Source organism: Polypterus senegalus, chromosome 13 (genome assembly GCF_016835505.1).
Source record: "Polypterus senegalus isolate Bchr_013 chromosome 13, ASM1683550v1, whole genome shotgun sequence".
Classification (NCBI taxonomy): Eukaryota; Metazoa; Chordata; class Cladistia; order Polypteriformes; family Polypteridae; genus Polypterus; species Polypterus senegalus.
The window spans coordinates 28,915,716-28,928,482 of record NC_053166.1 but is presented as its reverse complement, the minus strand read 5'-3'; the positions used below and the strand labels follow the sequence as shown (position 1 = coordinate 28,928,482).

The following is a 12,767-nucleotide window of genomic DNA, read 5'->3' as shown; positions in this document are numbered from 1 at the left end:
AAGGGTGTTATTTCATGTCTAGAGGGCTTTAATTATGTTAACAGGGTGGGAGAGTTTATAAGGGCTTAAAATATACAAAAATAACCATATAAACATATGGTTTCTACTTCGCGGATTTTCACCTATCGCGGGTAGGGGGGTCTGGAACGCAACCCCCGCGATCGAGGAGGGATTACTGTATACAGATTAGTAATAGTTATGCCTGCACTAGTATATCCACATATGCATAAATTGAACGGGAATGTTGATGTAAGCATAACAGTTATCTACTTTCTAACCAAAAAAGTTACTGGATATAAACAATGTCATTTTATACAGTATATCAACCGTTTAAGCCTTCATACAAGCAGTCATCTCTTCATTCAGCTCGCAGTTCCGAAACCTAAATGTAAATAAATGATCTCTTAAAATAGTGAACTGCAAAAATTCCAACCTTGTATTATATGAAAATTCTGATTCATCATATAGAGCCTCCAGATTTCAACTCAGTGAGTGGGAACAGAACCATTAGCAGACAGTACCACCCCATCTTTCACAACCCCAAACCACCACCCCATCGACCCCATGATGTGAAAAACAAATCTTAAATGTACATGGCAGGAAATGGCTACAAAAAAAAACTGAAGAATGTAAATGTCCCATTAAGTGGAAGGTTTATCACAGCCAGGCCTGTGTAAGAATATTGATTTTCTGATTGTTATTTTTCATTTAAATTTTATACAGATTTTTATAATCTCAAGATCGATCTAATGAATCTTTAACCCACTCAATTACTATATGTAGATTTTTGCTTATGTTTGTTTTGGGCATCCAATCCAGTAGATTGCACTAATGCACCTGAAAGCTTTCTACAGAAAAGCACTTTACTACTTTGCATAAAATGGTTTCTTCTTTATTATTATTATCTCTTAAGCATCTTAGACACTTAAAACAGATGTGGGGAATTTTCAGAGCAGTTTGTGATACAAAAGTGAGCTACTAAAGATGTGTAACTTGTAGAATCAAAGAGACAAGTGCTCCAGCTGTAACTTTGATTTCTTTAAATATCCAATAGGGGAATAAATTTGGTTAACAGTTTAGCTGAAGGGTGTCTACATGGAGATTAATAACACACAAACAGGACATTGAAGTCAATATGTCAAGCATATACGTCGTCAAGCCAAAGCAGCCCAACCCCAACAAAGTCCATCCCATAAAAAGCATTTGACCACAGACACACCATATCCGTTATATCAAAGCTGTCAGGCTGCCAATTCACTTCACAGACAAGTAATTATATTGGAAGACTCGGTGAAATCCTCATCTATGAAATGCAAACCCAACACCACCAGACATGAATCTTAGTATTTTTCACATGAACATCTGTAACAAAATAAATATGGCAACTAAAGCTGGAATACACAAGGAAATGACTGCTGACCATAAGTAATCCACCATATATCCATACCCGATTCAAACCTTAAGAATCACCAATCTAGGCACGAATTTAATAATAAATAGCACACGCATTAATTAAAACAGAAATGCTCTGAAAATACAAAACACTGGACAACAGAAAAACCTCCATACCACAAAATGTATGGAATTTCATCTGAGGGTAAAGGGAACAAATTTCCCTAGATAAAACTACAAATGTGTATTAAAAAATGTGTGTGCTTATATAACTCATCCCCTATTTGGCAACTGAAAAAAATACTGCTTAAAATCAACTTACAAAAGTGTAATGATACACTTTAAAAATGATATCAGCAAGTCACTTTGCCAAGTTTGACATTTGGTGTTTCATGCACATACTGATGGATACAAATCGCACATGAGCTGGATAATACCTCTTATTGAAAGTAATAGTTAAGACAAGCCAAAAGTATTAGTCTGAAGCAGCATTAGTATGTTGTGTTTCACATTTTATGAATAACTCCTTTTTTCTTACATTTACTCTCACTTTACGATTGTCTTTGTAAAAACCAAATCTCTGAAAAGAAAACACATACCTTTCAAAGTACTACAAACAATTGATCAGGCATTTGTTGTTTGTTATGCCAGTGGACTTAATGAGAATTAGCTACTGGACAAAAATTGGTCTTTAACTGCAGTACTAGGGTGTTGTACCGTGTTAGCCATTATGAATGTAGAGAAGAGCCAAGCAAAATGACACCTTTTATTGGCTAACTAAAAAGATTACAATATGCAAGCTTTCAAGGCAACTCAGGCCCCTTCTTCAGGCAAGAATTACATCTGTATTACATCTTGCCTGAAGAAGGGGCCCGAGTTGCCTCGAAAGCTTGCATATTGTAATATTTTTAGTTAGGCAATAAAAGGTGTCATTTTGCTTGGCTCTTCTCTTTTAACTGCAGCAATGTACTTGTAACATCAAGACTGCAAATCAGTTGCTTTTTTACTTTCAAATTAGTGTCACGAGCTTTAATATCACGTGTCAGAATTGTCTTCAAAAACTACAAAACTCAAAAGTACCCTATAAATTTGTTTAACAATGAATTGTTGACTAAGCCATCCTGTGGACTGTGCACCTCTGAATCTGTGATGCTGACACATCAGATGCTACACTATTTCAGCAGTCTGTTTCAATGCGACATCTAAGCAACATAAATATTGGGCCAGTGTGGCTGCTTGCAAAAAGTGGAAACATTAGCTCATACAATATGTAATAAATAACCCAAAGGGTTCAACCCTGGTTGCTTGATTATTCTCAAAAATTATAATTTTTTAAAATTAACTGAGATGTCACTAAACCAAAATGTTATTAAAAAACACATTCCTGTGTTCTATTTCAAATCATTGACATTTTTGGAAATGCAAGGCACATAACTTGGCATATTTCATACTGAAAACAGAAAGTTCTGTATAATCATTGGAAGTTCTGTAAAAGCTATTTCAGACACAGTATACCGTGGTGTTTGAAGGGCTTTACATTATCAGGAAATATCACTGTTGTAAAATACTTTCTAAAAGCACATCTCAGTTTTTATTTGCAACAGCCATTAATGGCACTACCTGTGCTAAGTTTGTCCTCCCCGCATTTTCATGTCAACCAACCCCAACATCCTCCAAACCCCATCCACAAGACATCAAGATTACACTAATTGGTAGCTTTAAACTTTTCCTTATGAGCATGTGTGTGGTGTCCCACAAATGTGCCTTGCAACTGAATGGCACCCATTAAAAGGTCATTATCTGACCCGTGTTCAGTACTGCAAAATAGGCATCTATTCCCACCACCATGAACCCAATAAGCAGGATAAAAAGTGGATTTAAAGAAATACCCATAGCCTTTTCTGTTACACTCAAAGGACAGGTTATGCAACCAATCAGAGTAATCAATCATCTTACTAGCCAGTTAATTACCTTGCTACCATTTACAATCATCATTCGAGATCAAGATGCAAGGTAAAACAGGATCAAATCAAGAGCTTGGCGATAGGACCCAAAATACATAATTCATGTATTTTTATTCTTGAGCTCTCAGTAAATGATGCAATAAAACTAACAATGGAAGCTTTGAAGACATTTTAATTAGTGAACCACTTTTTTTTCATAAAAAAATTTGCCATTTGCCAAATGATCCTGACTCTCTTGGTTCACTAACCCAATGTCTTACTCGTGTTTGAGTGGATGAGTAGTAAACTTTCTCAAAGTAAACAAGAAAACAGAAATGTTAGTGATTGGCAAAAATGGATATAATGAGGATATTAGAAATAAACTTGATCCATTAGGCTTAAGTCAAGACAGAGATAAAGAATTTAGGGGTAATTGTTGACTCTGACCTAAATTTTAAATCACATTAATCAGATTACTAGGACAGCCATAGATCCCTTATAACTTTGCAAGATGCTCAAAAATTTGTTTATGCTTTTGTTTTTAGTAGACTAGATTACTGTAATGCAGTCCTTGCAGAACTAACCAGAAAAGAATCAGTTACAACGAGTGCAGAATGCAGCTATCAGAATCTTAACTAGGAAAAGAATCCGAGCACATCTCTCCAGTTTTGATGTCACTACACTGGTTACCTGTTCCATTTAGAATGGACTTTAAAATACTGCTTATGGTTTACTAAGCCTTAAATAATCTCACTCCATCCTCTATTTCAGAATGTCTGTCACCATACACTCCAAATCGTAACCTTGGATCTTCAAATGAGTCTGCTTATAACTCCAAGAGCTAAAGTTAAACGTGGTGAGGTGGCCTTCTGCTGTAATGCCCCTAAAATCTGGAATAGCTTACCAACAAAAGGCCAGGCTAATACAGAGGTACATTTTTAAAAAAATGCTAAAAACCGATTATTTTAATATGGCTTTCTTATAGCTTCATTTTAATATGACCCTGATATTCTGAATATGCATTTAATTCTTTTTATCATGCCTCCACAATCCGTACTAACCACTACTTTCTCTGCTGTACTTTTTCCAGTTTTCTGTGGCGGCAAGCTGCACCACCACCTCCTGCACCTTGCAGTCCTCTCACTGATGGATTGAAGGCCAGAAGTCTACATGACTCATCAAATTCTTCCACATGAAGCCTGAAAACCACGAGGACTAATTTAGATAATTTGTTAGGTAGAATGCAGAGTGTGGGCTGGGTGGTCTTGTGGACTCAGAACCCCTGCAGATTGGGTTCTCTCTCTCCAGCCCTCTGGAGTGAAGAGTTTTTTCTGTCCTCCCTGGCCACCACACCTGAATGTATTCTTTAATTTGCATTGCCTAATGTTAATATTTCTCTCTCCATCTTGTAAAGTACTTTGAGCTACATCATTTGTATGAAAACGTGCTAAACAAATAAGTGTTATTTTACCATATTTGGCAAGTGTAAATACATTTTTGGAATTTTAATATTAGGCATCTGTAGCATTCCAAGTTAAGGAATAGCACAAACTCCACATTCAAGTCAAATTTAATGATATGTACACAAGATTATTATTGTATTTATTACACACAATCTCAAAAAAGTTGACTATTGATTCCAACACAAGTGTTAACATACAGAACATGGATAACATTTCTTATTCTTGAAATTATTAGATAGTCTGTAAGCCGGTTATATGTATAATAGGCAAGGATGAATATTTTTTTCTAAACTGAATACATTTAACAGGGAATGAATTTTTTAAGGGAGAAAGATAAAAACTCTCTTGTATTTAGGCAAGTTATTTTGAATTTGCAATTCTAAACAATTTCATCATCCAAAACTGCATAGGCGGTGATTAAACTACACTTTATAATGAAAATACAAAACTAAATACTAAAAGTTAATGTTAAACAAAACCTTAACTTGGGCGTGCTTGAAAACCCTACAGAAGAAGACTGATGTCTTATCTTTCTCACTTTTGTTACCAGTTTTTAGTAAAGGCCAAGCATAGTGATCAATATTTGTTCACCAGCTGACTTCCTCCAAACACAAATGTGTTTATATAAAAAAAAAAAGCGCACATAAACCAAGAATTTAAACTTCAAATGAGAGAGCACTGTTAAAACAGCAGGCTTTTCCAGCCATACCAATATATAAAAATAATTCCTCATTTAAGCTGCCTGTACACCTGGGTAGTTTAAAAACAAAATGTAAAATGCAAAATGTCACTTTAAATAAAACCTCAACTTAATACAATTAAAAAAAGTAACCACCCTCATCCTATCTGACATATAGGTTCATAACTAAGTAAGAGTTTGTGCCAATAACCCAAGATGGTTTAAACTCTGGACACTAATCATTAACTTGCAGTTTTTCCCAAAAATATTTAATGAATAAAATTAATGTCATCAAATTACCATGTCATTTTTTTGAAATGCAAGATTTCATAACAGTAAACACTAATCATTTAAGTCTATACCAAAAAGGTATTATGTAGTAAGAAAAGCAGTGTGGAGTAGTGGTTAAGATTTTGGATTTCAAACCCTATGGGCTTGAATTCTACTACTGACATGGTGTGCACATGAGAAGTCACTTGTGTTTACCCAAAGTGGGGTAAAACAAAATAAATGCAACCATTTGCATCTCAAAAGGTTACAAGTCACCTTAGATAAAGGAATCAAGACAGATGTCGTCGCAGTAGTAATAATGATGATGATGACAACACAGTAGAGAGGGTTTTAGTTGAGCATTTAAAATGAGACACAAAAGTAAATGTGCTGTTGTAATTGTAAATATAACATGTTACTTGTAATAGGTCATGGGGAATTTTAAAGGACTAACTTATTTATTGATGTTAGAGATTTTTAAACACTGTACAAGTGCGCACATGAAAAAAGCCTGACTGCTAGATTAAAGGTAAGTAGTACGGAATTTAATAGACACAAACTGGGGTGAAGCAGATATAAATAGGAACACAGTAAATGCTAGAAAGGACCAGAATATGAGAAACAGACAAAGAATGATTAATCATGATAACAGGAGCTTGTGGGGTATATTTGGTGAGGAGTAGTCAGAAAAGGCAGCATTGGCCCTTCAGAGAAACAGGATAGGGAAAATGAACGATGACTTACAAAACGTTTCACTGCTTGGTGGAATTGGAGCACACTGATTTTCAGTGAAAGAGCAGTTGAGAATGGAGCTGCGGCAGGAATGGGAAACGGGATCCACAGCATAGATGCATTGGTAGAAGGCAAACAGCAGAGTCTGGTGCAGGTATGGATGGAGCTGGCAATTCGGGATTCAGAGAGCTACATAGGAGGAATTTGTTCTGATGCCCTAAAAGTTAAAATGTAGGGACTACATTGCGAAGAGTTTCTGTTGGATTTTGAAAGTGTTTATTTTGATATCTTACACTCCTCAAGGCATTGGTTTTATGGACAGAATTTTTCAAATTAGATAATTCATGTATCTGCACTGTACCACTTTAATTCTGTAGTTTCTCAATGAAAGCTATTCACTTCTGTACTGAAGTCTTATTGGCCTCCTCACTTGCCACTGGTGCAGCTCTGTCATGATTTACAAGATCTACCAACAGAGGTCTGTGATCATGGGGCATCATATTTGTAAGCGAAAAAAGGTTTTAGCGTCCCTTTTATCACTGTATTTCATGATTCTTTTATCCAATGAGACTTGCACTGTTACAATTCTTAGGTTTTTTCAATTGAAGGGCAGGTTAGGCGAGTGATTCACGGTCACACAGTATCAGGATCTGAACCCACATCCTCAGGGTTTGAAGGCCAAAAGCCTTAAGACTTCCTTCATCCAAAAGTAACAAAGGTAAAATAGGCCACATTACCTTAATTCGACAATGACAGTTAAAAACTGTACTATTCATCTTACTCAACTAACCTAAAATCTAAGATTTCTTCAAATTTACTCCTCCAAACCTAGCTCTAAGCAGTGCTAGGACAGGTCACTTAAATCGTAAAACTACTTTAGGAACAATTCCATGTAAGAATGAGGACTTGTTTTTATGTGATAAACCTTGTCAAAACATTCTGAAGTAACAAGTGTGAATTAACGGATAAACTCGGTACGTGTAATTTAATCGTCTTCCTTTAAATCTAAAAACAGGAACACGGCCAAAATCGTCATTTAAAAAAAAGCAAAGCAGATACCGCAAAGACAACACGCGTGCGCTTTGCAAATTTCTCACACAGGCATAAGGGAAAAGCTGCAAAAAGAATCAGTTAGGGTTTTAAATAATAAAGTCTTGACGTTAACAAATTCGAACGTACAGATTTATTACACTTTAAAACGGAAGTTTGACAGCTGTCATGTCGTTGTTGAAAAGAGCTCCTAGCCTAGCTCCACTACTAGGTGGTGGTCAACCAGAATGCAGCAGGAAAACGACCATCAAGACGCAATCCCCCAGGAAAGAAGACAACCTAGCAAAGTTTTGCTGCCCCGCGTTCCCGCCGCCATTTTCTAGGCGAGTAGGAAGACATGTTGAAACGCAAACACAAAAGAGGAGCGGCCATTTCCAAAAGAGCCTACTATGGGAGGAAATAACCTCGAACGAGGAGGCCAAGGCAACGAGATATCGGATTTCAGTAAAGACAAAAGGAGCGAGGGTGGGTTAGGAGGGGTCATTTTAAGACAAATAAAAAACGCCAGGATATCCCCCGCCCTCCCTTTTAAGGTAGCATCGAGCTGCCCTTGCGAAACGCCGCTTCATTGTTGTGTTGGATACAAGACCTATACACCCCCAACCCGTAGCAGGCCCAACTGTAAAACTCTTTCAACAACCCAATACGTTGATATTAACCGACCACTGAACTAGTGTCATTTTATGGTCATAACAGCCACAATCATCCGCCACACCCGCGAATATTTTACACTGTCTGTTGGAAGTTTAAAAGGTTAAACGAATGTTACTCAAAAAAAAAAATTAAAACTTACCGAATGTGTGGAATTCCGACGCCCCCCTGCAAAATTTTATACAGTTTACTTTCATAGAGTAGCTGTGGATGTCTGGCTTTCTGGGACTCCAATTTTACAGCTACTTCCTGTTAACAAACAATAACAAGTTATGGTAACTAAACAGCCTCGACTCCTAAATATATTCATTGCAAAAGTCAGTTCAAACGCAGTATTAAAACCAAGCACACATCCGCACCTGACAACAGAAACACGACACGTATCCTTTCAGCGTTAACTGTTACACAAACAAGATACAATTATGATGTACTGTAGAGCAAAATATGAGCAAATAAACTTTCGCAGTCCCAAAACACAGGGGCTACGAAAAAAAATGGCTGACAACACATGGATATAACTACTCGAATTGTCTTTACCTCCCCATTTGTGATATTAATAGCCAAATAAATGTCCCCGAAAGATCCGGATCCAATTTTCCGTACGAGTTTGTATTTCCCACCGACTATAAACTCGGCTTTCGAGCCGCTACTGCTTGCCATGTCCCCTGAATCGCCAGCGACGCCCGAGCAGGGAAAAGGTGATAAAAGTCTGGGAATCTCCGCCGTCCTTTTATCCTTTCTACTAGACGAACATAAAGCGTCCCAAAGCAGGTCCCGGCTTAAAAATGAAAAGGTTCCGCAGTGATGCCGGCAAATCCGATTTTTAAGACTGTGGTACAGTCATAAGAAGTATCTTTTCTACAATACAGGGATTACATATAGAGATTCTTCCAGCCGCTGTTTACTCTGTTCCTTTCTTCCAGCGTCAGAAGTCCTACAATATTTGAGATGAAGAGGGCAGAAAATGACTCGGCAATTCAGCTGTGTCACGGCTGCCTGCCCCACTGTTACCGCTCGAGTTGGAGCCGAGTCGTCTCCAACTCGCTGCTACACTGGAATTTTTAGCCCTCAAATTCCTGATACTCCAACTCGCAGCTTATTCACTCCGCCATCTTGTCATTCCTTTGGTCAGGTCGCGATGATGAGCTTCTTCACAGAGAGAGGGGTGACGCAAGGTATTCTGGGAGAGATGGCTCGGCGCGTGGGGCGGTGTCGGGACGTCACACTCATCCGCTCGCCGGGGAAAAAAAATTAAAGCGTGGGAGAGCGAACTGCGCCTGCGCTCGTGCAAGGTAACCCCGCCCCATACAGGGATTGCGTCATGACTCATCGCCTCACGCCTGTATCCGTGTTGCTTAATCGCAGTTTGCGTGTGACTGCAAAACATCCGGTAGACATTTGAATGCTGTATGAAATCAATCGTGTCTGGTTAGGATGCTCACAGGTAATTCTTTGTGGATAAATACTTGGAAATAAACGATAGGTTGCTTGTCCACTACTCAGCAGTGAGTCACCGTTTGTCTCTGCGCATGTCAACGTTATGCGCCTGTACTTTTCTAATTTTAGAATATCATACATAGAGGACATGAATGAAATCAAACACCGCAAACATTTTATCACTATCTTAGATCAATGCATTAGCACAGTTTGTTTATACGTATTGGGTAGTACAGGCAGGTTATCCAGTGGACTGACCTTTCTAGTAGATCACTAAGCCAACTGTCACTGTCATATTACTTAGCCACTATTTAATATCGCTTTTCACCAAAAGCAATACAACAATGTGGTGTATACAAGGCAAATACTAACACCACTGTACAAAAACCAGTAGACAGGAAGCAAGTACACATAGAAGTAAATACAATCACCAAGTGGGTCAATCAAAGGAGGAAAATGTTTATTTCATCTACACATTGTAGATGTGGTGCATACATCAAAAGAGTTGAGTTTAACTGCTAAGTGAGTGTATTATGAAATTTTTAAATATACGTATTGAAATGTTTTATGTACACTATCAGTCAAAAGTTTGGACACACCCACCGTTTTTCCTGTTTTTGATAGAAATTGATACCTTTTTCATTAAGATACAATTTAAACTAATTTTAAAATACAGCCAAGACATTAATATTCAGACTATAAAACACACTAGTGAGACCACATCTGGATATTATGTGCAATTCTGGTCACCACTGTACAAAAAAGACATAGCAGCAGTTGAAGCTGTGCAGAGGACATGCGTCCCAGGAATTGCACTGTCTTCCACTTACCTCAGAATTCATATGTTGGAGCTGGGAATGATATCACACCAGTGTCAATCACGTTCCAGTAAAACATGCATAAAACCAATATGGACGTGTCCAGGAAAACCTTTGTTGTGCTTGCTGCATTGGAATAAATAGCAGTTGATAACAAAACATTACATGGTATTTTGTATATCCAAACAGCAGTGCAACATGCCCACAAATTGAAGTTGGCCAATACTGTGTGTACGACTAATTTATTAAGACATAAATAGGCAGAAGTGCTAATAAAAAGTATAATACTACAGCTTTCACTAAAGTTTGTGGAGTACGTCACCATTTTGGAATGATGTCACTATCTGAATTCGGACAAACTAGAACTTGACAAACCAGCACAGAGTTTCCAATTTGGAAATCGAACTTAAGGGGGTGTTCCAGTTGAAAATTCCAACTAGGAACCTGGAAATTCTGACTTCCCACTTAAAATGTTACGCAGCATTAAGGACATATCCTATTGTGACAGGCTCACAGAATGAAACCTGTTTTAGTCTAAGCAGAGGAGACTGCGTGGTGACCTAATCCAGGTCTTCAAAATCATCAAAGGCATTGATAAAGTAGATCCAGCAGACTCCTTTCATGTGCTTGAGGACGCCAGTGGAAATTAAGAAGAAGTGGATTTAGGACTAAAACAAGAAAGCACTTCTTTGTGGCAAGAGTTGTTGGAATCTGCAACACAGTACCAAGCCACACAGTTGAAGCAAAAGTCTTGACAACTTTAAGAAGTATTTGGATTAGATACTGGGACAGCTCAGCTATAAGTTAAAAAACAGATTTCTCAAGAAACATGTGTATTTGCTTTTTTGTAGACCGAAGGTAATTACATGTGACAGACTGGCAAGAAACTGAAGGTTTCATACAAAGGTGTCTATCTATCTATCTATCTATCTATCTATCTATCTATTACTGACTCAGGAGAAGAAGGCTAACTGGAATTAAGCAGGACAGAAAAAGAAGGGGAAGGCCCAGATGAACAATTGCATGAATAATAATTTAAAGTCAGCCATTTCAAGCTATAATAGCCATTAGCAACACTAGTAATGTCTTGGTTTTTTAAATCAATTCAATGGTATCTTGATAAAAAAAACGAATCAATATTAATCAAAAACATAAAAATGTCTAGGTGTGCCCAAAGTTTTAACTGGTAGTGCATATATTGTCTGTAAAAGATAAAATGAACAATATGTACAGTATATTCATGCAGGTAATCTCTATAAATGGGATCTTTAAGTAATTTGAGCGTGTGAACGAGTTTTTACTCCTAGTCAGAGCAAGGCTGGCACCGGCTTTTCATAAAGCTCTCCTGGAATCAGCAAATGTAGGCTAGGTCTGAAAGAAAAGAGAGTAAGGTCTATTATTTAAATACAAATAAGGGAGGGTTAAACAGCGATGAATAAGACACAAAAAAGATGAGAATACAATACATGTCTTTCAGTGGGACAAATGCAATGTAATCTCTCACAATATAATGGAGACAGCTTGCCTGCTTAGTTCATAAATCCATAATTCATCCTCTACTAGAAATATTTTTGCTTTCGGCTTCAAGGCCTCAACCCCAACAGAGAAGGCTAGACTCTGCTCTTTTACTCCATATTTGATAGAGAAAAGATAAAGTGTCATTTTATTTTCCACCTCGAGTTTCTTCTAGAGGAATCTTAAGAATTAACTCCAAGGTCAAGACTTCCATATAAAGTACTGCCCCCCTCCAGCCCCCAGGCCATCATGTCCTCCTGAGGTCCTAGGATCCAGTTATGCCTGACATTGTATGAAAAAGCCAACTAAGCAGGATGAGCTGCCTGTCATTGTCATCAGCTAACAGAGCCCTGCAGTTCTTCCTGGAGTGTCCTGCTGCCACCTAGTGGTTCAAAAACATACCTTTGTGTACTTTTGAGGAGAGTCGCAGCTCTTTTTTTCATTTGATCTAATTTAACATCAATCTAGCTGTTAATTGAAGCCTTCTTTAGCACTCTATCTGCTTCTTTAGAAAATACTAATAATGTGACTTTTACTTCACCATGAAATCCAGAAAGATGTTTTGCAATTGCGATGGCTTTTAGCAAACAGTTATTTCTTTATTTTTGAGCTATTTTGCTTCAAAATTAAGTTTCTTGCCAGGGATTTTACATTGTTTACTATCTCTTTTTGTTAAAAACAAAATAAATTTTAATGAAGGAAAGTAAGAAAAAAATGCTATTGTTTGTGTGACATGGAGTAATACACTAAGCCAATGATGAAGGCTATACAGGAAAAACATTATGTCACTATCCTTCTTTTGTATTTTTTTAGTATG

The 12,767-nt window shown here is 37.5% G+C and overlaps 1 protein-coding gene across 4 annotated transcripts in view; it reads right to left on the bottom strand.

The window, feature by feature from the left end:
• Window positions 1-9,342, bottom strand: part of csnk1a1 (casein kinase 1, alpha 1) — a 61,499-nt gene extending 52,157 nt beyond the window's left edge. For 2 of the 4 annotated variants that reach the window (XM_039775144.1, XM_039775143.1), the window contains exons 1-2: window positions 8,718-9,342; window positions 8,323-8,429 (exon numbers count right to left, since the gene is read on the bottom strand). In XM_039775144.1, coding sequence (XP_039631078.1) covers window positions 8,323-8,429; window positions 8,718-8,840 — 230 coding nt within the window. In that variant the 5' untranslated portion in view covers window positions 8,841-9,342. The remainder of the gene's footprint in view (window positions 1-8,322; window positions 8,430-8,717) is intronic. The other 2 variants (XM_039775142.1, XM_039775145.1) reach the window with 2 other exon arrangements.
• Window positions 9,343-12,767: the final 3,425 nt, after the last annotated feature.